This window comes from Petaurus breviceps, unplaced genomic scaffold (assembly GCF_028583685.1).
Source record: "Petaurus breviceps papuanus isolate PSGF00001 unplaced genomic scaffold, PetGlider_PUasm1.0 90617, whole genome shotgun sequence".
NCBI classification, from domain to species: domain Eukaryota; kingdom Metazoa; phylum Chordata; class Mammalia; order Diprotodontia; family Petauridae; genus Petaurus; species Petaurus breviceps.
In genome coordinates this window covers 2,538,123-2,565,928 of record NW_027187287.1, presented here as the reverse complement: position 1 = coordinate 2,565,928, position 27,806 = coordinate 2,538,123, and the positions used below count along the sequence as shown (strand labels likewise).

General features: G+C 42.3%; 1 protein-coding gene across 1 annotated transcript in view; it reads left to right on the top strand.

Annotated features, from left to right (window-relative positions):
* LOC138142936 (mitochondrial dicarboxylate carrier-like) overlaps positions 1-10,051 on the top strand; it is a 31,897-nt gene extending 21,846 nt beyond the window's left edge. Inside the window, exons 3-11 of the mRNA XM_069064059.1 lie at positions 754-868; positions 1,014-1,062; positions 1,885-1,926; positions 2,711-2,754; positions 3,931-4,001; positions 5,089-5,181; positions 5,621-5,698; positions 6,138-6,194; positions 6,387-10,051. Of these exons, the coding sequence (XP_068920160.1) occupies positions 754-868; positions 1,014-1,062; positions 1,885-1,926; positions 2,711-2,754; positions 3,931-4,001; positions 5,089-5,181; positions 5,621-5,698; positions 6,138-6,194; positions 6,387-6,482 (645 nt within the window). The 3' untranslated portion in view covers positions 6,483-10,051. The remainder of the gene's footprint in view (positions 1-753; positions 869-1,013; positions 1,063-1,884; positions 1,927-2,710; positions 2,755-3,930; positions 4,002-5,088; positions 5,182-5,620; positions 5,699-6,137; positions 6,195-6,386) is intronic.
* Positions 10,052-27,806: the final 17,755 nt, after the last annotated feature.

Here is a 27,806-nt window from a genome sequence, read left to right as displayed (position 1 = left end):
TCTCTCTCTCTCTCTCTCTCTCTCTCTCTCTCTCTCTCTCTCTCTCTTTCTTTCTCTCTCTTTCTCTCTCTCTCTCTCTCCCTCTCCCTCCCTCCCCCTTTTCCCCTTCCCCCCCATATGGCCAATGTGAGAATTTATTTTGCTAGATTATACATATTTGTAATGGATTCTCCTAATGTTCTCCTTTTCAAACAGTAAAGGAGGGGGTAGTGGAGCAGACAAGAATTCAGAACTGAAAATAAGATAAAATTGAATTTAAAAAACCAAACTAACTCAGTTAGAGGCCCCTAGCCAAGAGTAAAGGTATCCTGGGGGCAGGAATGAGGAGGGCAGTCAGTTCACCTAACCCCAACAGAAGTTGGGTTCTGCCAAACAAAGAAGTCCTTACCAGAACAACTGGGAGAAAATTGTAGAGAGAGTAGGGAAGAAGAGGGTCATAGATGGTGGCCTGGATTGCAGAGAGACAAAGAAGCACTACTTCTTCCTGAATGGAGGGCTGTGCCTGAGCATCTTAGAATTGGTAGGATGGGGGAGTGGGTGGGAAGCCAGGAAGGAAGCAAAATGTGTGGCAATTGCAGTAGCTGGGACTCCCCAGAGGTTGGGGAACGCTAGCTCTAGCAGGCTGTCCCAGTGCTTTGAGCGCTGCTGGCTGTGTCCAGTTGTAGCCTGTCTGTCTTTATGTCATTGTATGATGTGTGTGAAGATGGCTCATCAAAGAGCTTTCTTTCTAAATTATGATGTTGTCATCCACAGATGACCTATTCCCTTACCCGATTTGCCATCTACGAGTCATTCCGAGACCGACTAACTGAAGGGAACCAGGGGCCCATCCCTTTCTATAAGAAGGTGTTGTTGGGAGCTCTTGGAGGTAAAAGCATTATTATTATCAGAGGATATTTGTGGGGTGGAGGGAAGGGAACTCAGATTTATCAGAAAGATCAGAAATGCAGTTCAGTGAGAGTCAGATGACAGATCAGGGTTGTGAAATTTCATGTTCTCTTTGCCTCTTTCAGGTTTTGCTGGTGGTTTTGTAGGGACTCCCGCAGATATGGTGAATGTCAGGTAAGTGTGTGGCCTCTCAGTCATGACCAGTCAGTTTCAGTCAGCCTCTGCCCGAAGACCATTTTTATCTTGGTTTTCTTGTCATGGGTCTGTGGGACATGAGACAAAGTCAGAATTAAGGAAAGAAACAAACAAAAGATGTGACTAGACCGGTGCCTGTTTGTCTGGTTTAATCTAAAAAAATGGTCAAATGGGTGTTTTATTTCCTCTTCTCTGAATAAGAACTAAGTAGCCCAGATAGCAAGAAAGTCAAGCTGGAAAGCAATTTTTTTTTACATACAGAATATTTTCTTATTAAATTTAACTATTTTTTTGACATTTAGCTCAATTTTATGTTCTTTTGGTGCCTTTGTGAGTTTTAGTCTCCAGTGGTCATCTTTTGAGTACTTTCTTTGACTACTGTTCAGTGTCCTTACCCCCCCAAAAAACCCTCATTCTTCTCTCATGTTACTGTAACTTATTATAGACAGTGATAATACAGAGGCAAAATTTTTCTGAGTAACCTACAGTAGCTAAAAGTGAAATTTTGGCCTGTCTCCAAACTCAGTTTTCCTTCATTGCTCTATTTTAACTGAAGTTAAAGCATGCAGAGATAACTTGATTCCATAATAAAGGGATTTCCTAATGAATCTTAGGTCAGAAAGCATTCTTAAAGGGAAGCTGATAAGTAATTTTATCTGAAAATTCTTAACTTCCAGAGGGTTAGGATAGAAATCAAGGGCTCACTATTGGAAGCAGGAAAATTCACATCTCATCCCCATCTGTCACCCACCCTCTCTGGTCTTGCTTTTCTTGATTACTGTATGTGGTTTTGGGTTTCAGGATGCAGAATGACATGAAGTTACCTGTGCACCAAAGGCGGAAGTGAGTAGTAGAGGAGGGGCAGGGTGATTGAGGAGAGTTTGTGTTCATGGCCTCTCATTGTGTATGGTGAGAAGGAATTTGGGAGATTACCATTCTTGGATCTAGGAGAATCCATAGCTGCCTGTATACAACAGGCAAAGACAATCACAGGAATTCCACTTGAAGGAACTAGGAACTGTTTAGCCTTAAGAGAAGACCTAGGATGATTAATGTGTTCATATAAGTCAAGAATCATCATATGGAAAATGGTGGACACTTGTTTAGCTTGGTCCAGGCAGGTAGCACTGGGACCAGTGGTGAAAAAGTTACAGAGAAATATATTTCATCTTTGTATGTAAAAACAACCACAGCAACAAACTTGGCAACATTTAGAGCTATTCCAAAGTGGAATGAATTGATAAGTATTGAGCCCCTCTCCCTATCACTTGAGGTTGGGTGATAACTTGTATGGTATAGAGGAACTCGGTAGTAGGTATGGCTTAGACTAAAGACCTCTGAAGTCCCTTCCCACACTCAGCAGTCTCTGACTTGAGGTATTGGACTGGGGAGAGAAGATAAATTGGGACAGAAGGAAGGGGAGTGAAGGTTGAATAAAAGATCAGTGAAGACCCTTCCTCAAGCTGCTGTGGGGAGGTCTGGAAACCGGAGGACAGGAGTCAAGAATTGTTCAAGATTTCTGCAAGAAGATCAGCAAATGTCTGACAGGAATTGGGGGTGGGGTGAGAGGCATGTTTGGGAATTCCCTTTAAATGGGAGCTTAACTTGGCCTTGTCTTATCCCATAGCTACTCCCATGCATTAGATGGCATCATACGTGTAGCCCGTGAAGGTAAGATACATTCCAGAATGGGTGGCATGGTTCTGGGTCGGTTTAGGGCATTTTCAACACTGAACATCCTATGTCCCTGGGCCTGAATTGAGGGGAATTGTCAAATCTGTCGCCTTAGGATGGTTTCCATAGGATCAACCGTAGTCTGACATTCAGATGCCCTCCACAATTTGACTCCAACATACCTTTCTCACAGGTTCGTAGGATCATGTATCTAAAGAAGCTGTCATCTCCAACCCCCTTATTTTTTAGAAAAGGAACCCAAGACTCAGCAGTGTTAATGATTTGTCCCAAGTCCCCCAGGTCCTCTGACTCCAGAACCACTTATTTCATAGGGTTCCCCAGCTTTCCTGTGCAGTTCTGTGGTATCATCCTGTGCTCCCTTATACCCACAAATTCACACAGCCTTGTGTCATGCCTGAAATACTTTTCTCCCACATCACTGCCTACTGAAATTACTCCTTTCCTTTTTCCCTTTCTTCTTCCCCTCTCCCTCCCCTCTTTCCCTTCTCCTTCCCTTCCTTTGTCCCTCCCTCCCTCTCTACTTCCCTGCCTCCCTCTCTCTCTTTTCTCCAATTGAAGGCAGTCTCCTTCATGATTAATTTTTAAACCACTTTAAACCACTTTGCCTAGATCACTCCTTTGTTTCTATCATACTGTACTTTAAATCATGTTCATTTGTAGCCATGTTGTAGTATTCCATATCTCAGATTAATAATAATAAATAATAATAGTTAGCGTTCCATATAGTGCAAGTATCTGAATTTGAAGTAACTGGATTTGAACTTGGGTCTTCCTAATTCCAGGTCCAGCATTCTGTCTACTGTGCCACCTAGCTGCCTTTTAATTATAAGCTTGTAAGGTCCTAGAAATACACCTTCATTTTCATTTGTGTCCAGTTTACCTAGCAAAATAACTACTGTGCACATGGTAGTCACATAGTGTTTTAGTGGAATCAAATTGTTAATGGAGAAATATGCACCAGGGAGGTTTGGGCTTAAAGGAAACCCTGAGCATGTATGCTGAATGAATGGATTCAGTTCTTTCAGAGGTCAGGCAGGTAGAATGATGGACTGCCAGGGAACAGAAGCTAAAGGGAGAATTGAAATTGTTCTCTTGACACTAGAAAATAGAGCTAAAGAGAAACCATTAACCTGGTCTCCCCCCCTTTTGCAGAAGGTATAAAGAAATTGTTTTCTGGAGCTACAATGGCATCATCCCGAGGGGCTCTTGTTACTGTGGGGCAGGTAGGTGGCCTCTCAGCTGCACCTCCTATGTGGAGCCAGATTGTACAGAGCCGGGTGAGCTGGGGTCAGCTTTCTTGCTCTTCTTTGGCTAGGGAAGCCGTGCAAAATTCAGCTGTGACAAGTGGCCCTCAACGCCAGGTTCCCTGATGGTGGAGGCAAGGCTGGTTTCCTTCTGCAGCCTGTTCTCTGACCTCGACCTCTGCTTTTTGTTCATGCAGTCTTCTCACTCCTACCTGGAAGGTGTTCTATCCTCCCCTCACCCCAGTCCCAGCTTGGCTTTCCAAAATCCTTGCCAACCTTTAAGAATCAATTCAAGTACTTGGATAGAGGAAGAAACTGAAGCCTCCTGAAAGTAGAAAGGAATTATCTGATCACACAGTCAAGTAAATGAGAGCTGGGATTCTGATAACTCAGCCAGATGAAGAGAGACCCTGGTCTTTTATATCTTTTCTTCTCCCCCAATTTAACTAGATCTGTGACTTCATCTGTGTGGAAACTCCCTTCCCTGATAAAGATCGGCAATTTGTCAGTCCTTAAGATTGTTTGCCTGGGGGTGCTGAGAGATTAAATGAATTACTTATAGTATGTCATACTTATATGCGTCAAAGACAAGACTTGAACCCAGTTTTTCTTGACTCTAAGACTGGTGCTATGCTCCCATCCACAAGAAATTTATGACCTTGCATATTCCTCCCTCTCCCTTCCTTCCCACCACACACCCAGGAGGTTCAGGCTGTCATTCCAGTTTGTACCTAAGGCTCCTAAAGCCCTGTCACTCTCCTGGATTATAAGCTCCTCAGGATCTGTGTCTGTTGATATTTGTATCCCCTATAATCCCTTTCTCAGATACTTAATCAGTGTTCATTGAATTAATTAATATTAATTAATTCATCATTAATTTAACACAGATTATCTGATGCAAAAAGAATGGGTTATAGGCTAGAGAGAGGCCTCACTGAAACACTTCCTACTTCCCACAGGGGTTCTTTGAGGGCAGCGAATCCCCTTTTAATTCTGGCCCCTGAGGGAATGCTTCCTCTGGGCTTGTTTGGAGCCGCTAATGGTCCTTCTCCCTCACTCCTTGCAGCTCTCTTGCTATGACCAAGTCAAGCAGCTGGTCCTCAGCACAGAAATGATCTCGGACAACATCTTTGCCCACTTCCTGTCCAGTTTCATTGCTGTAAGTTCCCCATGTCCTTTTAAGTTATCATTACACTTTGTACTTGGACCCCCTGAAGTTCATGGATGCTGTTCTGCTGTGGAATGACCCACAGAAAAGGGACGTTCTATTATCCAATAAAAACATGCCTTGTTTTTTAAAAAGACTTGGGAGTGGCTGAGGTACTTTGGAGTGGCCATTGTAAGAGCCTGTGAATAGGGAGAGGAATGAGGAGGAGAGCGGATGGTAGGCAGCTTGGATGGCTGTCTGGTTAATTTCTTCCATGGCTTAAAACAGCTGAAGGGTGAGAAGCTTTAATGACTCTTCAGTTATTTAATTCCAGGATAATACCAGACTGTCTACTAGAGCTGTCTACCAGGCAAGACCCCTGAGAACCTCAAGAAGAAAAGACCTATGAAAGAGAGGTTCTCTTGCAACTCATAACCTTGCTTCTCCATAGGGCGGGTGTGCCACCTTTCTCTGCCAACCCATAGACGTACTTAAGACTCGTCTGATGAACTCCAAGGGAGAATATCGGGTAACTATGTCAACAGCTGCTATTGCCATTCTGGCATAAGAGCCATCCTGCTGCCTATCTTTTCTCTCTCCTTGAGGCTGACAACTTTCAGGATAGCTCCCAACTATTCCCTCGTTCACCTTCTCAGAAACCTAGTTGACCTGCTACACAGAACTAAGTTCCTGGTGTGTCTGAGCCAGCCTCACTGAACATCAGAACTGAAAAGGACCTTAAAGATCATTTAATCTAACTTAGTTCTCCTTTGACAGAGGAGGAAATTGAGTGCAAAATAAGAAGTGTCTGGCCCAAGACCACATAGTCAAGTAAACCTAATTCCGACTCCAAATCAGGTGTTCTGGGGTGGTCCGCTTGGAGATCTGGGGACATGAAATGCCTTAGTATGGAAGGTATGATGGAACCGTTATTCCTCCAGAGATGTTGATTTATTTATCTGTTTCAGGGTGTCATTCACTGCACTTTGGAGACAGCGAAACTTGGACCATTGGCTTTTTACAAGGTACCAATGAGCTATGGGGCAAGAAGATTTGGGGAGGGTGGGTTGTAGCTCTGATTGTGGGCACTGTACTTGGATGTTTAGGCCCTGACCCTGGAATTTTCTGCAGGGTTCAGCATCTTTCCCTCCTTTCTTCTCCCTTTCCCTCCCAACACACCTCACCCTCTAATTTTATCTTGTCTTATCTCACTTCAGGGCTTTTTACCTGCTGGAATCCGTCTAGTCCCCCACACTGTCCTCACCTTCGTCTTTTTGGAACAACTCCGACTCTACTTTGGAGTGGATGCTTGAGTCGGTGCGGATGCTTGGTGGGAGCCATACAAATGCTACAAGGCTCCCAGTCTACCCAGGATTCTTCCAAAGAGACCCAGGGAGGGAGCACTTACGCGCCCTCTCAGGGGCCAGTACTTTCCACATTCCTGTCTTGTTTTCCCCTGCTGGGTCACCTGTGCCCACTTTGGCTCATGAGCCATGGTTGTCCCAAAGGTATCATATCCTCACCACCTTCCTTCTACCCTTAACCCCCCAAACCTAGGGATCAAAATGGCTTTTCATCCTGTCCTGACAGAAGCCTCTGAATTCTACCAGTCACTTTGCCCTGTCTATATAGCTTCATTTGCCTTAACTCTCCTCTTGGCCCTTCATCTGGACCCACCTTCAGAATGCTTTCTGTACCTTAACCTCAGCCTCATGGAAGGGGAGGTTTGTAGCCAATCTGAAAAAAACCTTGAAACGAGACTCCTTCCTCCCACTGCTTATCCCTCCCTCCCTATACTACCTTGGACTTCCCTTTATTTTTATAGTAGGGAAAATAAATGTTTACAGGAACTCTCCCCTCCTCCAATCCCCGCCCCCTTTCCTTAGGAATGTGAAGTAAATTCTGGTGGTGGTGACTCTCCAGCCTAAGGATTGGGTGGAGATGTCTTTAAAAAGCCTTCTTTACCTGAGCAGTTATTAATGTGCAAAAGATTTTATAGGGGAAAATTAACTACTGTAATTAACACTGAATGGATGGTAACTTTCCATACCATTTCAGTAGTCAGAGAGACTGAGGGGTAAGGTATATCCTCAGTCTGTCAGTTATAATGCACTTGGACTTGGTCCTCTGAGTCAACCTACATGTACTTTTCTTCTTAGCTTCTTCTCATTTTGGGTTAATTGGAGAATTGAGCACTGTGAGCCTTATACTTTTCCTTTCTTTTGACTGTGAAAGAGGAAAATTGATATCCAACAGGTATGGTTCTCCATGGGTCCTGGTGAGAAAAAGATGATAGTTTTTTCCTCCCTCTCTCATCCTCCCCGTGACACTTTCTCCCCCTCTCATTGTTTCTACCATTAAGTTCATCATGTCTTCCGAGTCCCTGACCCTTTGCCATCCAGATCAAGGGACTAAAACATCACCCAGTCTGTAGCATTCCCTTATGCCACCACAGCTTCCCATCCCTTCCTTCCAAGTCAGACCTCCAGTAGCCTCCATTGCCAACTGCTCAGTGATTGCTTTAAAGATCAAATTTTAGCCAAAACTCAGGCACCAAATAGCTGCCACTGTCTTCAGGGATTTCTCCTCTATGCCTTCTGCTTTCCCTTCTCCTCTCCCAAACTCCCCATCTCCTTACTTTATAGCACCACATTTCACCACAGCTACTGAGTGACTTGTGTTAGACAAAGGTCAGGAGGCCTGGGGATGGAAGGAAACAGATGTATATTTTGACATTTTCTCAGCCCTCAATTCCCTACCTCCCTAATATTTAATGTTGATTGTGTAGAAAGAAGGTGGACCAGTCAAGTTGACTGATTTCCAACCAAACCATCATGGCACCATTTGGAGGTGTCTTTACAGCCCCACCTTGGGCCCATTACTTTTCTAGCTGACATTAATGTTCCTTTTCACCTGTTGTCAACTACCTGTCCTGTGGCCCTTAGGAAGTATACTGTGTCCTGATGTGTACTGTAAAAATTTAGAGACAGGCAGAATTTCATGGTGAATAGAACCCTGGACTTAAGGGTTGGGAAGACTGGATTTAAATCCTGCCACTTACATTAGCTCTTTTGACCCTGGTCAAGTCACTCAACTTGTCTGACCCTCGATTTCTTCATCTTAAAATGAGTATCATCATAAATAATAAAGTAGCATGATAAAAACGAATCTAAGAACAGCACCTTCTTCAGAGGGCTATGGTGAGGATCACATTAGCTAATCTGTGTTATGCACTATGGAGATATGAGATGCTATTATTATTGCTTCTTACCTGTGTGTGGTAGGATTTGCAGATCATTCAGGTAACTTATTAATTTTTAATGAGTCAGAAAAGATTCAATAAACCAGTGGGAAAAGCTTTCCCTTCCGAAATCAATTGAATAAGTTTTTGGTGAGTTCATCCCTTTGCAAACCAGCACTAACCAGGCTCTGAGTTTTAGAGAGTATTCAAAGAAGACATTGTTGCTGCCCTGTTTGAGCTTACAGTGTATGTGGGGGAAGGCGCTGAAAAATGATTCTGGGACAATGGAGGAGAGCATGGCCTGGGCCAGAAACATACTTCACAGGAACAGGTCTTTACTGAGTGAGGGCTGCTGTATGCCAAATTAGAGCTATGACCAAATGGGATATTGTCACAGTCATCTGGATGTGAGATACTATGGTGGTATGCAGTAGAGAAAGGGTTTCTTTGGAATTGGGGAATCCTTGTAGCAGTGGTATAGAAAATTGGATTAGTTGCATCTCAGACCTGAAGATTTAATAAGATAAACAGCTTCAGTTGCTGTTATCTTCATTGCCCACCTACCACCACTACTCCCTATAGTCAAGGAAAATGGAGCCAGCTTCTTTATTCTAGTTCTTTTCTGAGTTCCCCAATTCCTGTTAGATGGTTTCTACGTGGTATATAGATGCAAAGATATGTCTTTGCTGAGATTTCCCTTACCCTTCCCTAGTATGGTACAGGAGGGAATGGGAAGACCATTTCACTGAGCTGAGTGCCCAATTTGATTTACTTGATGTGGGTAATGATTTGGGTGGCAGAACTAACAGAAAAGTTTATATCTGGATTTAAATTTTCATTACCCTGGCTTTATAATGGCACAGGTGACTGTTGAACTAGCTCTTTCTGGCCCTGGGTTTTGCCCCCTTCTCCCCCAGGAAGTAGCTTTGGAAAAGGATTTTATCTAAATTTGATTTATGGATACAGGACTGTCACTGCCTGCACCGCACCTCTTCTGTTAGTCCTCAAAAAAAAATAATACAACTTAAAAACAAAGGCTAGGTCTACTCTCCCAGGGTTGAAAATAACAAAATCATATAATTTTAGAGCTGGAATAATATAGCTTGTATTCATACAATGTTGAACAAAGCATTTCTCCCACAGCATCATGGAATAGTATTGAGAGTAAATAGATCACATAGCTCACCATTGAGGCCAAATTGAAGTGACTTGCCAAATACAATACAACATAGCAGTTGAGGATTAGGATTTGAACTGGATCTCTGGTACTAAGACCCCTCTTCCCATAATACCACAATACCTCATGGAAGGGACCTTAAAGATTATCTAGACCAATTTCTCATTTGTTTTTTGGTTGACATTTTCAGATCATTTTTTTTCGTTGATCAGTTTTGTTTCAATTTCCACCAACATGAGCATTCAAATTATATGAACAAAAATGAGATTAAAAACAAATATAAACTACTGAACAAAGTGCAAAAACAAGTGATTACAAGTGATTGCACATGTAACGATATTCAGTGTTATTTACCAATTGTTAAAAGAAACTTGATTTTAACAAGATTGTGTCAATATTGTCTTTTGTATTTAACATGAATTTTGTTGCTGTTGTCATCTTCAATTACATAGTTGTAATCAGTGTGTTCTTTTAGTCCTACTTTCTCCACTGCCTGAGTTGATGTGTCTTCCTTTGTTATTTGGAATTCTTGTATTTGTCATTGCTTAGAGCATCATATTCCATTACATCTGTCCAGCATAATTTATTCAGCCATTCTTCAATTGCTGGTATAGTTTGTTTTTAGTTTGCTAGGAATATTTCTGTACAGAAAGATCTTTTTTTCCTGTCGCAGATTTCTTTTGGCTTATGCCCTTTTTCCAGGTCAAAATGCATGAATATCTTTGTAACTTCTATTGGATAATTCCATACTGCTTTCCCAAAGTGGTTCAACCAGTTGCATAACCCTAACAGCAGTGAATGTGTGTGTGTGTGTGTGTGTGTGTGTGTGTGTGTTTTCCTGGGCCCCATTAGCTGATTCTCCTGATTGGGAAATGCCTCTGAATTTTGAATTTTTCCCATTTTACACTCACTTTCTCTCTCTTTGCTAATTCAGTGGGTATAACTGAATTAGCCTTATTTTTGCTCCTGAGGAGACTGAGGCCCTGGAAGGATATGTGTCTTGCCTGAAGGATATGTGTCTTGTCTGGGGAGTTAGTGACTAAATTGAGACCGGAACCTGTCATGGTAAAAGAATCATATCTTATTCAAAAGCAGTCTTAATAGAACTTTAAGAACCACAGAAGACAAACACATTTAACTATAGGAAGACTTTCCTTCTCCGGTCTTGAAGAAATCTAATATGCCCTTTAGGAGCAATGGCGGGCTTCTGTTTTATTAGCTTTGGAGATGAACTAATTTACATTTCAGTTTCTGTGTATAACTTCTCATTATTGACTAGAACTAGGATTTATCTGTGTTTAATCAATCTAATAGTAAGGATGGACCTTACATGGGCTTAAGAGAATTGGGTCAAAGGTACTGATATCATCTTAAGGCAGAGGAAATACATGCCCAGGCCATGGTCATCATTACTAAAACTCCCATAATCACCTGCAAGGCTTCAAAGATAAAGTGTCCCAACCTACCAAGGCCTTAATCTATGATATCCAAAGGAACTAGTCCCTTGTCTACAATGGCCACTGCATGGAAGGTAGCTATATTTTCCTATATTTTTTTCATCCTCTCAATTTTCCTGCTTTGGTTAATATAGAATCACAGTATTTCACTGATAAAAGTGCAAACCTCACTTTGAGAAGCTAGCATTCATTCCATGTAATACCTACAGGTTCTGGGCATAAATGTGAGCTACACTGGTAGTCCCAGCCTGGATGCTACCTACTACCCATTGCTCTGGTTGTAAGATTCACAATTAACTCAATAATGCTGGATAAGTTAATGATGTGTTTGATATTTTTGTCCCCAGCTCAGTCACCCTTATCTGTCTGAATAATGTTCTAGCCACTTGGCAGAATTTAGTGTTTCTCAAGATCTCAAAGCTATCCAGTAGAATGAGGGGTTGGGTTGATAATTGTGCCTTTTGCATCTGGGGTCCACCCATTTCCTCCTTTTGAGGGAATAGAGTATGTTCTATGAACCTATGCCCAAGGTCTTTCTCATTACCCAGTTGTTCCTGTGCCCCCTCCAGTCCAGATGTTTGCATAAAAACCTTGCTGCATGGCAGAAACCAGACTTCCAATGGGGCATTTCAAAGCTCCAATGGTCTGTCAATAAGTCAACTAACAATAATTGCTGTCATGCTGAGTGGTGGGAATACAAATACTGACACACTCTGCTTTCAAAGACCTTACCATTGGGGGAAGACAATACACAAGAGGAGGAAGATTGAAAGTCTGGAGAGAACCTCAGAGAGTAATGAAATGTGGCTCTCCTGGGCACCTTCCTTAAATGGCAGTTCTGGAAGGAGCCGTCCAATCAAAAAGAGAAGTCACAGAAGAGGATAGTTCCACTGTGTGAATTCTAGGGCTGGACTGAGTTTCAAGTTTCAGAAGTTTCAGGAGCATAATAAAAGAAAGCCCAAAGTGCAGCTTGGAGAGGAATGTACCAAGAACTGCTCAATGCTTGGAGGGCAACTCATATCCAGCTCTGGTGCTCCTAGATCCCTGGGGCTCAACACTCCCTCGTCATTTCCCCCACTTTAGAAGCCAAGGTAACATGGATTCATCATCCACAGCAAAGGGAACCTGCCAGGCTATATTGCATTTCCTTGGAAATCACCCTACAGTTTGTCCTCTTTGTCCCTCCCATCGGAAGAATGGCCATGCCTTCTAAGTGGGTGTGTATTTACCACTGGGTAAAGTTCCTGTTTGTCCTGCAGGGTTATGTCACTTGTGATCAGGCTATATGCTCGTGTATTATAGTCTGGAAGAATGAGAATTCCATTCATGCCTGCATTCTGGCTGCCTAGGTTGTGCCATGGCTCTTTATGCCATCTTTAGCAAACCTTTTTTTCTCCAAGGGTGTGCTGGCTCTTGAATATTCCTGTAGTCCACCATAGCTGCCACTGTCCCCTCACGTGGTCTAAATGAGTCTATAATTGAACTGGCATAGTAATGCCAAAGACGAAGATAAAAACTTATAGTTACTAAGGGTTCATATGCTCCTTTGCTGAAGTTTGTCTCTTAGACACAGGCTATAGTTTTGTCCTTTTTGCCACCCATTCTGTTACCTGGACCTCCCAGTGGGAGCCCTCCTCATGAGTGAAACCAAAATCCATCTAATACTTGCTAATCCTTTGTCCCCATCCCCCAAGATGTTGCTTTGGGTATAGCATACCCTTAACTCTTACTCAAGGAGAGATTGAAAAGAATACTGGACCCGAAGTTAGAGAAATTGGGTTTAAATCCTGGTTCTGTGACTTGCTATTTTGTCTGACCTTGCCAAGTCACAATCTCACAGGGCCTGTTTCCTCATCTGTAAAATGAAGGATTTAAACTAGACAGCCTCTGGGGTCCCTTGTAGGGGACCCCTTCAATGATCCTTTGAATTTGCAGAAGAATCAGCTGGATTAGTATATCCCCCTTTTTCCATTTAATCCCACAAATCATTGGTTACGTAACAATATTGGGGGGGGAAGGCAATTGGGGTTGTGACTTGCCCAAGGTCACACTGCTAGTTTTTGTGTTAAGTGTCTGAGGCCAGATTTGAACTCAGGTCCTCCTGACTCCAGGGCTAGTGCTCTATTCACTGTGCCACCTAGCTTCCCCAACAATATTTTTGCTTACTATTATAATCCAGGTCTACCCTACCACTCCTTGGTGTGCCAACCCTGACTGGGGCTGGATTTATACTAACTTTCCTGGTGGAATTGAAATTTTTAAATTGAGTGGTATTGCTTGTGGGAAAATGCTTCCCCCCTAGGGTATCGCCAGGTCTACTGCCCCCAAAATGGCAACTATTAGAATAAAAAAAAGGAGTTAGTCTTTATTGGTATTATGTCTGAGGAGAGCTTCTATATCCAAGCTCTTTATTTCTGGGGCCACTACTCAAAAATGCCTGCATGAGTGTGACACTACCCTTGGAAAAGTCATAGTTTGGGGTAGCCACCACTAGGGCAAGATGACCAATGTATTTCTAAAGCATGGGGCTAAGTAATCCAAACTGTTCTTTAAGAAGTCCATTCCACCTTTGACCTCACAGCTTGTGGATGATATGGGAGGTGGTATTTCCAAGTCATGTGGTGAGACCTTGCCCAACCTTGCACCCTTTTACTGTGTCCAAGGATATTATGTTGGTTGTCCATAAAGGAAAGGAATGTGTTTGAGAAGAGTCAAAGTGGTGGTGGTTGGAATTGCAATTCCATACCTTGAATGAGTGTCTACCACAATTAGACCATATTGTTCCCAATCTACTTCCCAAGATGGGTGTCTTGAAATCCACTTGATTTTTAAGGAATGGTTGCACTGCTTGGCATTCAGGGCCATGGTAGTCAGCCCAGCTGTGGTGACATTGTCTTTTGGTGGAGGGACCATGTGATCACATGCCCAGTAGGGCATGATGTCCCAGTCACCATGGCCTGAGCAAATTGAACTGATAACCAACCTGATAGGGGTGTCCAAGTCCCACCACACCAATGGAGACCTTTTCTGAGCAGCAATTCCTAACCTAGGCCCACTCTGATAGAAATCCTCATGGCTGCTGCTTTCAGGTTTCTGCCATTGATCTGGCCCCTAGCAATGCCCACTTAATAGTCTCTACCCCTTGCATGTCCTGGACCATTATGGGGAGCACTAGTTTCATTCTCGTGTAGTACAGACTTTAGTAGGGCTCAGCTTGGCCCAGCCCTCTCTTCCCCTTCACGATGGAGGATTCTTGGCTGTCTTCCACCTCATTGGAATTGCTGTCTATGTGACCTACCCCAAGACAGGGATTTCAGTCCGGGGGGAAGAGTGATGGGTTGTCCCTGAATAAGCCTTTCCATGGAGACCAGGCCTTAGTAATGTGCCCAGGAGTTGTCTCTGAAAGGCTGCCTCAGGGAATTACCAGCTGCAAAGTCCTAGGGGCTGTTCCATGTTTTCCCCATGAAAGTGTGCTATTCTGCTTGGTTTGGGGAGGCAGATAGCTCCAGGATCATGGGTCCTCATGGGTCAAAAGGCCAAAAAGTTAAGCTTGCTTTGATGTCTTCTCAGGCAGCAACAAACCGAGCAGTCAAATCAGGCAGCTGTTCCTAGTGGCTCAGTAGATGGGGGCTAGCAGAGGGCTCCATCGAGGCATATGGGACTGCCCAGACTCCAAATCCCCATTAGCAAATGGGTTTCATTGGTGGCAGCAACCTGTATAGCAATAGAACCACTAGTACATTCTGCAGGAGTCCCACTTGTAGTCCCAGGAATTTCAATGAAGTTACAGACCCCTGAATTTCCTTGAGGTTTACTTGCCATCCATAGAGACACATTTAATTGCTGCCTCTCCGTAGCTTATGCCCTAAGACAGGTGGTGGGGAGTCAGAGTACAAAGAATTAGTCTTACTACCCAAGCCAATTTTATGTCCACTATGAGGGTAGTAATTTGCTTGACTCCTCTGGAGATGACATACTATTTTCTATGCAGGCTGGTCTGGGTTCAATGTCATGGTCATGGTCATGGTCATGGTCATGGGGTCAATCCTATCAGTATTGAGCACCATTCTAACCCAGCAGCCCAATGGGGATACCGTTAAGCACCTCACCTCCCACCTTCTCTAACAGGTCTTTGCATACTATATATTTGGTTTGATTTGTTAATACTCTTGGGGTAAAGATGAAAGGCCTGCCCCTAATTTCTGCCTGGGACTGCATGTGGTACTGGCAATAATTCCCCCTCCTTAAAGAATGCTTTTATCTCTCAAAATGCTGAATGGCACTTTATCCTGGGACCCTGCTCAGGCAATTTACATAAATATATGTCTTGGGACTCTGTGACTCTGGATGGTTCTGTGACGGATGACTTGCAGTGAAGTTTCCCCATTCTGAACATCCTATATACATTCTTATTACTTCCTTACATTTTGTAACAGTTCAGTATCATTTCTCCATATATATATATATATATATATATATATATATATATATATGTAGGTCACTGTGTATTTCAAGATAATGTAAGAGCTATTGAGTATTAATACAATTGATTGGATTAACTATTGAGACCAAATTAGAGGTGTTTTTAGTTTGGGGAAAGGAATGGTAGTGTGAGAGGTAGTAAAGGGTTAAGTTTCTATAGAACTGCAAGAATTGCTGAAACAAGACTATTGATAAAAAGTACCAGGCAGTAGCCTTGGGAAGAAGTTGGGTTCCCAGTTCCCAGAGAACTCCTAGATAACACTAAAAATGAAATACTGTAGAATAAAAGGTGCTGGCAGCAGCAGGTGGATTTGACCAGTCAGAAAGCAGACAGTAGCCTTGGGACACAGAGGCCCAGATAAGGACACATCTAGGTTGGACTGAAGGGGGTTCAGTATTCTGAGGTCGTTACTGTGCTTTCATAGTGGACCTCATGTATTATACATGTTATGTAACAAAATTAGAGCCTCATTAGTAATAATTAGGTTAATGAATGGAGAGGGCTTTGCGATGACTTTCCGATGACTAGTTGGCATTAATAAGAAGACTGTGAGCTTACCTTACCAACCAATGGTAAGGTGGGACAGTGGAGAGGGTGTGGAATTCCCACCCTAGGACTTTATAATCTTGCTTTTGCCTTCTGTAGCGCTGTCCTCCCTTCTGACTTCCTTGTTGGATTTGGGGACACTCTTTCTCGAGAAAGACAGTAATAAAGTTTTTGCTTTTACTTTGAGAAGTCTTTGAGTTATTTTGGGTGAGTGGTCTTCTGACCCATACAGTTCCTCTCCTTTACTTTACACATTTTTCACAGAACTGAACTTCTGTAGCCTTAATAGTATTTCCTTATACCTCTGCACCTTTAAGTCTGTCTCCTGGGCTTAGTGGGCATGGTAGCTAGCTTGGCCAAAGTCAACCAGAGTAGCCTTCAGCAATGTTAATTTTTTTTTTTTTTTTTGCTTTTTGGAGGGGGGAAGACTGGGCAATTGGGATTAAGTGACTTGCCCAAGGTCACATGGCTAGTAAGCGTTAAGTGTCTGAGGCAGGATTTAAACTCAGGACTCCTGACTCCAAAGCTGGTGCTCTATTCACTGCAACACCTAGCCGCCTCTAGCAATGTTAATTAATGGGAAAGAAACCTTTTAGTTGCACTGCATAGATGTGTTTAGTCACAAATGACAAGTTGGTTTCTTGAGGGACTTTCTTATTTTTTGGTAGGAGATTGCAGGTCACATTTTGATAACCCAATTGTATGCTAATTAAAATTTTTTCCACACTATATGTAGTTCAATCCATTAATTTAAATTATTAAGGCAGCAAAATATCTATTATATAAATATCTATTGTTATATAAACACTTTATTTGTATAATATATAAATCTATTTTGTCTTAAGTATTTCTAAAACATCAGATCTGTCATAGTCATAAAGAACTCCTAACCAGGTAGTTACATAAACTAGAGCAAGGGTCTTAACTTGGGTCAATGAACTTGAGGTTTTTTTTTTAATTATGTTTTGATAATTGTTTTTGTTGTTTAATCATTATCAGTTGTGTCCAAACTCTTCATGATCTCTTTTGGGGTTTTCTTGGCAAAGATACTGGAATGGTTTGCCATTTCTTTCCCCAGTTCATTTTATAGATGAGGAAACTGAGGTAAACAGAAAAAAGTGACTTGCCCAGGGTCACACAGCTAGTAAGTGTCTGAGTTAGATTTAAACTTGGGTCTTCCTAACTCCAGGTCCAGAGCTTTAAAAATCCACTGTGCCACCTAGTTGCCTGTATTTCAAAGTGAATGCTTCCCTTTGTAATCCTATATATTTTATTTTTTACATTGAAAAATATTCTTCTGAGGAGTCTGTGGATTTCACCAGACAATGCCAAAGGGAAACATCAGGAGAAAAAGGTTCCAAAGGGGTAGATAGGTGGTGAAGTGAATAGAGCACTGACCCTGGAGTCAGAAAGACCTGAGTTCAAATTTAACCTCAAAAGTTTAACACTTACTAGCCATGTGACCTTGGGCAAGTCACTTAACCCCAATTGCCCTGCCTTTCCCCTCCAAAAAAGCAAAAGAAAGAAAGGTTCTGAACCCCTGGCTAGAGTATGAATCTAATAAACTAACTTTTCCCCATATTTGGTGAGTCATATGAAATGAAACAGCTTTCCACAATTGTCCATGACAACTCCAAAAATAAATAGGAGAAGTAGTGATAGATTTACCAGGGGCTAAAATATTGACATTCTGGAGAGGAAAGATAATTGAGTCTAGCCTGCACAGAGTGACATCACCAAATTCATCATTTATATATTACATAAAAGGCATGTCTTCATTTCCCTGATGCCATGGTCCTCTTCAAAAATGAAGGACAAACACAACCTGTGAGTAGATGGAGTTGCCTGAATGGGGACCCAGCTAGTTGGGTAACTCAGCTCATCCTCTCCCTGTTGTCTCCAAACGAAGGTAAATTTTAATAGCCAGAAGCTGCCCACTTAACTTGGGGTTTACTGGCTAGATTTTCCTTCCCCCTCCCTCTCTTCTTTCCTTCTTTCCCTCCCTCCCTCCTCTCCCTCCCTTCCTTCCTTTCTTCCTCCCTTCCTTCCATAAAACCTAAAACCCAGTTCATTCCAAAGCTCATAGATTGGACCACAATAGGTCCCTGCCCAAGCTCCACTTAACTTTTTTTGGGCCCTCCTGAGTTACAGTGAATGTATGTCAATGGTAATTATTTCTCTTTGCAACAGCAACTCTGAAGGTCTTTGCCTCCTAGCTTGATTTTTTTCTTTTTTTTATATTTAAAGAGGCCATCCCTTGACTCACTTTTCTTTACTTTTTTTTTTTCTTGCTTTTTGGAGGGCAATTGGGGTTAAGTGACTTGCCCAGGGTCACACGGCTAGTTTTTGTGTTAAGTGCCTGAGGCCAGATTTGAACTCAGGTCCTCCTGACTCCAGGGCTGGTGCTCTACTCACCTAGCCGTCCCCTTGACTCACTTTTCAAAGAGGCCTATTCATTGAATGGCTGTTACCTCACCCACTGAGTACAGGAAAGTTCTTAACCTAAAAGGACCAGGGTCTCCCATTGCATCTTGGGTCATCTCCAGTCATCCTGATGAATATCTGGTCCCTGGACACAGATGGCTCTGGAGGAGAAAGTGAGGCTGGTGACCTTGCACAGCCCTCCCTCACTCAAATCAAAGTCAAGTGCAAGTCATGTCATTTCCCATGGTCCTCTTGGGAAGGACAAGCACAGCTACATAAGCAATGTTTTCACAATTATATTCTAAATGGTCCCTGTTCTTGTGAGCTGCAATGTTTTCAAGGTATGCTCACTAGTTCCCTATCTTTTCTTCCTCCTGGCTTTAATCCTAGTAAGAACAGGAAGGGAATAATTATCTTATTGATGGGGTGCTTGGGATCTATGTTTGTGTAACATCAGTCTGTAACATCAGTTTGTAAAATCAATTTGTAAAACCAGTCTGTAAAATCGAATTCCCCCCCTTCCCAAGTCTCAGAGCATTAACTCTGCCCCCTGCCAGCACTCTGCCCAGCAACAATTTATGAATTATTTATTTCTGCTTGGAACAATAACAAGCTACACCTATGAATCCTTCACTAAACCATCTATAAACATTTTAGCTTAGGCAGATGTTATCTCCCCTTAGTATAATGGCCAGCTGCATCTATGAATCCTTCAATGCACTATCTATAGGTTAACTCCTTAGCCAATTATACACATACTGAGTCTCTGTTAGCCTTGGTTCCCAACATCCATTTGTCAAACATGACACTGATGGGTGGCAAACTAGGCATTTCTCAGTCAGCCCTGGCCACTAGCTGACTTAGTGATGTTTCAAGCCTAAAACCACACCTCCAGGTAGGCCCCTCCCCCCTTGGGCTATTTCCCAGTGAATTATGGGCAATACACCTGGGCAGTTGATATTAAAAGTGCATGTTCCTTTAAGCACTGACCACTCCTTAACTCCTCCCTAATCCCACCCTTACTCACCTAGTTAGCATAATTGACACCTGATTTACTGTCATGACTCCTTAAAAACTATACCTCTGACTTCTTTAAGTTTGCAGGTTCCCTAAGAACCCTTCCCCACTGTAAAGTGTAACAATAAACTTTTACAATCCTGACTTCAAAGTTTGCCCGGGCCTTGTGAATTCCTTCCAGACTGAATCTCAGGGATTCTGGTCATTGATCAGATTCCTGGTATAACCTATTGCCATTCCCCCCATCATTTGTATCCTTATATTGAAGGGAATTGTCCAAACAAGTACATATTTAAATATATGTTTCTAAAAATCCATGTAATCTTTTAGAATAAATCCTATTTATCTGAAACCAAAGTTAAAATCCAAAGACACTTTCTTATTTTCATGTACATTCCAACTGAAGTTGGCATTTTTTTTCCTCACAGAAAGCTGATTACCAGACCATTGCCTTAAACATTCAGGTTTGCTATGGTGTCTTTCAAGTAGTTTTATTTTCCCCTTGGCACATGAAGGATCCAAATATTTAAACATTTTTAGAGAAAGTACCATGTTCTAAATTCATTTTCCTCCTATACAAAGGCTCAAGCATTGTTTTTTCCGAAGGCTGTTTTCCTTTCCATTAAAAATTATAACCTTAGCATTATAAATCACAGCCTTCAAGATTTTTTCAAACAACATGTGCAGTTTACATACTTGGAGGTATTAAAAAACACAAAAAATTTTAAGCCATAAAGCACAAACTTTTCCAAACACCAAACAGATCAGAAAGAAGGGGTTAGCTTAATATCTTCTAGTTTAAATAATAAATCATCTTAGGCACATTTTTGCCTCACAAAACAATACATAGTGAATTAGCAAAACAATCTCCTTTCTGGGATTTAGCTTATTCTAGTAAAACTGATTATAAACATCCAAATTCTTAATTCTCAATCTAACAATCCATAGTAAGATCCTTATGAAATTCAATCAAATATTGTTCCCATTACTTTGAAATAAATTCCAACTGTTCAGTTTCCTTGAGGCCATTTCCCCCCTCTCAAGACTTTCATTATTTATTTCTCCTTTTTCTTCTGATTGGGCAGTGCCTAAAACAAACAGAAAATCACACAGCTGCTCAAAGGTTAGCATAAGTACTTCTTCCATCCTTCCAAAGCTGCCTGCAGTTAAATTAAAGGTTTCATCTAAGGTTCTCACTGCACTGATTACGGCATCCAGAAAATCCAAGGCAGACTTTTGCTGACAACTCATTTCCACAGAAAGCATTTTCTTAGGGACCTACACCAAATTTTGAGACTTTCCCGCTTTGCACCTGCATTCCTGGGGCCATTTTCTCCCCCCTAATTTATTTTGTGGGGAAATAGGAGGATCTCCTTCTCCTTTCACATCAATCAGAGAATTCTAACAATGACTGCCCAGAGAGAAATTCCCCATCCAGAATTTCAAGAATTCATTGGTTTGAGAGGGTTTAAGAAACAGTTGAGGGTGAGGAGGTAGTTGCTTAAGGCAGGGAGGGATACAGAAAGACAATCACTTGGGGGGCAGGGTGGGGAGAAGAGTTTTGAGGAATGGGATTTCTGGCAGCTGAGAAGAGAGCTTGTTATAGAGTAGAGCAGAGTCTGTGAATTCAGTCAGCAACTCACCCAGCACAGATGCTGTTCCCAAAGGAAGCTGCATGAGGACTCTGGGAAGAAATTACCATCTTCCTAGCTCTGCAGTACCAGGAATTGTGAATTTCCTTTGCTACATGTTTATCCTACATATGTGCCTCAATACCATTGTAATCTAAACTTATACCCATTCTTCTCATGGACATTGTGCATAATTGTGGGAGAGTGCAGCCCAGATTTATGAAGGGAAGATTTTATGGCAATTATTACTATTCCATCTTACTAAATGCCTTTGCTAAGAGCTAATTGTATCGAATGACTGAATGTTATTAGGAAACATGGTAGTGGGAGCTCTTGGGCTATAGTATAATGTTTGGCTTGTAGACCCAGAGGATTACCCATAGAACCCAAGAGTAGCAGCTGCTGACCTTCTGGTGCATGTGCAAATTAGAGGAATGTCCCAGAAGGGATTCCATGCATGCTTATGTATGTTAAGGGCTGAATAATGGTCTCCTCAGGGCATTGTTTTGAATGAAATGTCCATTGTTTCTTCATGACATCACCTCTATCCCACATGTGTCAACCTGTGTTTTCACATGCGGCAGCTAGATGGCCCAGTGGATAGAGCACTGGGCCTGGAGTCAGGAAGACCCGAGTTTAAATAAACTTCAGACATTTACTAGTTATGGCACACCTTTGGGCAAGTCACTTAACCTCTGTCTGCCTCACCTTCCTCAACTGAAAAATGGGGGTATAATGAGAGCACCCACCTCCCAGAGTTGTTGTGAGGTTAAATGACATAATATTTGTAAAGTGCTTAGCACAATGACTGGAGCATAGTAGGTGTTTAATGTGTGTTTCCTTCCTTTCTCTCCTTCGCTTCCTCCTTCCTTCTCTCTGTCCTTCCTCCTTCCCTTCCCTTTCTTCCCTTTATCCTTTCTTCCCTCTCTCTCTTCCTTCCCTCCCTCCCCTCCGCCTTTCCTGAACTCCCTCATCACCCCTCCTTTCCCTTCCCTATTCCTTCTTTTCCTCTCTTCCCTCCCTCCCCTCCTCTTCTTCTCCTTCCTCTACCTCCCCTTCTCTTTCCCCTTCCTCCCCTCCTCCTTCCTCTTCTCTTTTCCTCCTTCTTTCCCTCCCTTCATCTTGCAGCTTGTCATCTCCCTGGCTATCCTCTGGGTGGTGACAGTGCCATGCAGATACAACAAGAAATCTGGCAGGATCCTGAGGCTAAGGCTTGTGCCAGCTCACATTTTCAATCCTGAAGAGACCTTTGAGATCAGTCTAGTCCAACTCCTTCCTTTTACAGCAGAGAAAGCTGTGACTGGGACAGGGCAGGCAACACAGGCCACACAGCTGGTCAGTGACAGTGGCGAGCCTAGATAGAAGCTGTGTTCCTGACCTCATGCCCAGGGTTCTCTGCCCTTAACCACCTTCCCTCCCACCATGGGATAATTGATATAGCTGGAAGGAATATAAGAGGTCACCTAATGCAACCCCCTCACTTTATAGACGATGAAACTGAGGCCCAGAGATGGGTAGCAGCAAGGTGCCATTCACACACAGCTCCCATGACTCCAAGGTCAGTCCTTTTCTCATGATCCCAGAGTCCAATTTAACAAGCATTTATTGACAAGTCCAAGGGACTGTGCTAAGCCTTTGGGATTCAAAACAAAACAAAAATAACTGGTGCCTCCCCTCAGGGAGCTTCCATTCCACCTCCTCCCAAGTGCAGACCCTCAGGGAAAGACCAGGGGAGGGCAATGTCTTTGCTCCTGGTGGGCTTTCATTTTTCCAGCCCTTCATACCCTTCAAACTACCCACTGGGACTGAGGAATTGAAGTGGATTGTAGGAGTATTTCTCTTCCTGGATTGTTGACTCAAGACCCCAGATCTGGTTGGAGGTGGAGGAGGCCAGTGTCCCAAACTAAGCCTTTGTCTGAGATTTATAAAGAATCTATATACAGTTATTCCTTCCACATGGGGGAGGGGAAGGGCCCAACACCCTCACAACCTGGAAAATTCTCCCTTCATTCTAGAAAAGTCTGGATTTTTTCTTTTTACCTTATGGGGTGTTTATAGTACCTCACCGTAAAACTGGGTTAAGTATTTGGTCATTAGTTCTTTGTCATCTTCAGCTTCTGCAAATTTCAAAAAAATTCACATTTAATTTATTATGCTGATCCATCATATTTCAAAACCAGTATGGGGAAAGTCATGATATGGAAGGGCTAACTGTGTTTGGGGTGAAGCAGGTACATAGTGAACCTATCCTAACAACCAATCTAAGCTACATTCCTGCTTCACCTGCCCTGGCTTCTTTCTAGTTCCTTCTACAGGAAGCATTTCTGTATCCCCCTTAATGTTAGTGCCTCCTCTCTGTTGATTACTTCCAGTTTCTCCTGTACATAACTTTTTTGTACATGGTCATCTGCATGTTACCTTCTCCATTAAACTGGGGCTTGTCTTTCGCCTTTCTTTGAATCCCCAGCACCTAATCAGCATGGTGCCTGGGCACATTGATCATTCAGTCTTTTTTTTTTTTTCAGTCATATCCAATTCTTCATGACTCCATTTGGGGATTTCTTGGCAAAGATAGTTGAGTGGTTTGCCACTTTCTTCTCCTGCTCATTTTACAGATGGGGAAACCAAGGCAAACAGGATTAAGTGACTTGCCCAGGGTCATATTAGTAAGTATCTGAAACTAGATTTCAATTTACAAAGAGGATTCTTTTTGACCGCAGGCATTCTATCTACTGTGCCATCTAGTTGCACATAGTGGATGCTTGTAAAATGTTTATTGACCCAGCATAGTAGTTGCTTAGATAAGGACTCACCTGACAGTCATGCTATATTTAGATGTGAACTTGGTAGGACCAATGTTATATAGGAATGAACTGACCTCTACTCCCTAGCATCTCTGTTGAGGAATGGGAAGTTAGTGTGTTGGAGGCCAGTCTTTTGGCTAGGGACTGAGTACCCCTGTGGGTCCCAGAGTTCTCTAGATTACTCTGAAGATTATCACAAGAATAACTGACATTTCTATAGCACTTGAAGATAAATTAAACATTTATATATTTTCTCATTTGATTTTCATAATAACCCTGAGAAGTTGGAACTATGACCATAGATTTAGAGCTAAAAGAGATCTTTAGAGGTCATCTAAACCAAACCCCTCATTTTACAGATGTATTATCCCCATTTTACAGATAAAGAAATTGAGACTTAAAGAGACTGAGTGATTTGACCATACTCAGCTAGTAAGTGTCACAGGTAGTATTTAACCCCAGGTCTCCCCAATGCCAAGTCCAGCACTATTTCTTCCTCTTTAAAATTATTTTTCTTCAATTATCAAGCTTTTTTTTTTGCTTTTACTTACTCCCTCTTTGGGCAGCTAGTTGGTGCAGCGGACAGAATGTCTGCCAGGTCTGCAGTCTGTTTGCCTCAGTTCCTCATCTATTAAATGAGTTGGAGAAGTGATCATCAAACCATTTCAAGGAAACCCCCCAAATGGGATTGGACAGAACATGACTGAACAAAAACAATAATCTCCCTCTTATGAAAAAAGATCTTTGTAGCAAAAATGTATAGTCAAACAAAACAAATACCTGGATTGGCCACATCCAAAAATGTGCATCTCACTCTGTGTACCAGTCTATCCCCTCTCTGTCAGGAGGTGATAGCATACTTCATCTTCATCCTCTGGAATCATAGTTCTGAAGAGGAACGCATCAATCAGAAGAGCAGACAAAAGCATCTTCCAGGGTGAGAAGGCTACTGGAATAGAATTGGAAAATTCTGGAGGGTCAGAAGTGGAGCCAAGAGAGGAGTGAAATCATTCTCCTGGTTCTGTTTACTTTACTCTGCATCAGTTATTACATCTTCCCAGGATTCTCTGAAACCATCTCGTTCATAATTCTTACAACAGAGTATTCCATTACGTGAAGCTACCATAACTTGTTCAGTGTTCCCCAATTCATGAGTACCCCCTTAGTTTTGAGTTATTTGTCACTGCAAAAAGACCTACTATAAATGTTTTTATAGAGGAGTTGTGAACATCATGATCCAACCATTCTGGAAAGCAATTTAGAACTATCCTAGAACTATTTAGAACTATAGGTCTATAAAACTGTGCACACCCTTTCACCTAGTAATAACACTTCTAGATTCATATCCTAAAGAGGTCATAAAAATGTTAAAGGGACCTACATGTACAAAAGTATTTATAGCAGCTCTTTTTGTGGTGGCCGAGAATTGGAAATTGAAGGGATACCCATCAATTGGAGAATGACTGAATAAGTTGTGGTATATGAATGTAATGGAATGCTATTGTTCCAGAAGAAATGATGAGCAGGCAGATTTCAGAAAAACCTGGAAAGACTCACATGAACTGATGCTGAGTAAAGTGAGCAGAGCTGGGAGAACACTGTGCACAGTAACAGCAATGTTGTGCAATGACTAACTTTGATAGACTTACCTCTTCTTAGGAAGGTAAAGATCTAAACAACCCCAAAAGACTCATGATGGAAAATGCTGTCCACAGAGGCAGAGCCAAGATGGCAGAGTAGAAGCACAAACTTGGCATGAGCTCCTGCTCCAATCACTTCCAATACATGTAAAAAAATTACTCTGAACAAACTTTAGAGCTACAGAACCCACAAAGAGAAAGAGAGAAACAAATCTCCCACTGAAGGCAGCTTGGCAGGTGGACAGGTAGGGTCTATCCCACTGAGCTGGGAACCAAGTGCAGTCCTTCTTGAGCCTCATGGTTATGGCCCTGGGGTGGCCCTGACCAGCTGTGGACAGAACAGACTTCAGGAAGTGAATCACCAGCAGCTGTGGTGGTTTCCCCGACTTCTCAACCCATAAACACCAAAGACAAAGTAAAAGGTCAGTGTGGAACTCTTTTGGAATGGGGGGGATGGAAGATCATGGTCTGATCCCTGCCCCCAGGGCGAGAAGCAACGTAGGTGCTGTGGCTGTGTGGCTCCACAGCATGGCTGCCTCAGGAGCTCCTGGCCTGCAGATCATAGGGGAATGAAGCGACCATTCAGAGGGTAATCGCTCTTACTTTAAACTTCTTGGATCTGGATCATGGTATTGGGTGGTGGTCCTGGGGTGTGTGGCCAGTGAGCCAGAGCTTATGGGGGCTGTAGAGAGGGTGCCCTCCTAATAGCTCCAGCAGCTGTGAAAACCCCACCAATTTGGGAAAAAACTTTCTCCATTCTGGAAGCAGAGTTCTACCAGGGCAAAGAGCTCAAAAGTCAAGTAATTGGATGCTAATATGAGCAACCAACAGAAGCACAAACAGACCATAGAATCCTTTTCAGGGGACAAAAAGGATCAAGGCATGGAGCGGGAGGAAGACACCAAAGTCAGAACTCCTACATCAAAAGCCTCCAAGAAAAATATGAACTGATACAGGCCATGGAGGAGCTCACGAAGGATTTTGAAAATCAAGTAAGAGAAGTGGAGGAAAAACTGGGAATAGAAATGAGAATGATGCAAGAAAATCACGAAAAGCAAGTCAACAGCCTGCTAAAGGAGACCCAAAAATACACTGAAGAAAATAACACCTTAAAAATAGATGAACTCAAATGGCAAAAGAGGCCCAAAAAGTCAGTGAGGAGAAGACTACCTTAAAAAGTTAAATTTGACAGATGGAAAAGGAATTTCAAAAACTCACTGAGGAGAATAATTCCTTCAAAATTAGATTGGAGCAACTGGAAGCTAATCACTTTATGAGAAATCAAGATACTATAAAACAGATCCAAACAAATAAAAAAATAGAAGGCAATGTGAAATATCTCACTGGAAAAACCACTGACCTGGGAAATAGATCTAGGAGAGATAATTTAAAAGTTATTGGACTACCTGAAAGCCATGATCAAAAAAATATCCTAGACACCATCTTTCAAGAAATTATCAAGCAAAATTGCCCTGATGTTTTAGAAACAGAGGGAAAAATAGAAATTGAAAGAATTCACCCATCACCTCTTTTTTTAAATTAAATTTTATGTTTATTTTTAGTTTACATCATTCATTTCCACAAGATTTTGAGTTACAAATTTTCTCCCCATCTTTCCCCTACCCATCACCCCAAAACGGTAATCCCACTGAATACCCCCTCCCCCAATCTACTCTATCCTATATCCTCCCCCATCCCCTCTCTGACTTTCCATTAGGGCAAGATGGATCTCTATGCCTCAGTACCTGTGTATCTTATTTCCCAGTTGCAGGTAAAAAAAAAACTAATTATATATATATATATACATACATATTAAACATTTGATTTTAAAACTTTGAATTCCAGATTCTTTCACTTCCTCCCTCATCACCCACCCTTACATAGTGGATATATTGTGAAAGAATGACTGTATTTCCCTCCATCCCATCCCACCCCCCACTTGTTCTATTCTCTACTTTGACCCTGTCCCTTTTCAAAAGTCTGTGCTTCCAACTTCCCTCCCCCCCACCCCCCCCCCCCCCCCCTTTATCCCCCCCCTCAACTCCTTCCCCCCTATTCTCCTGTAGGATGAGATACCCTATTTAGTGTGTATGTCATTCCCTCCCTCGGCCAAATTCAATGAGAGTAAGGTTGACCCATTCCCTTTTGCCTTCCTGTTCTTCCCCTCCTTTGTAACAGTTTTCCCTTGCCTCTTCTATATGAGATAATTTACCCCAT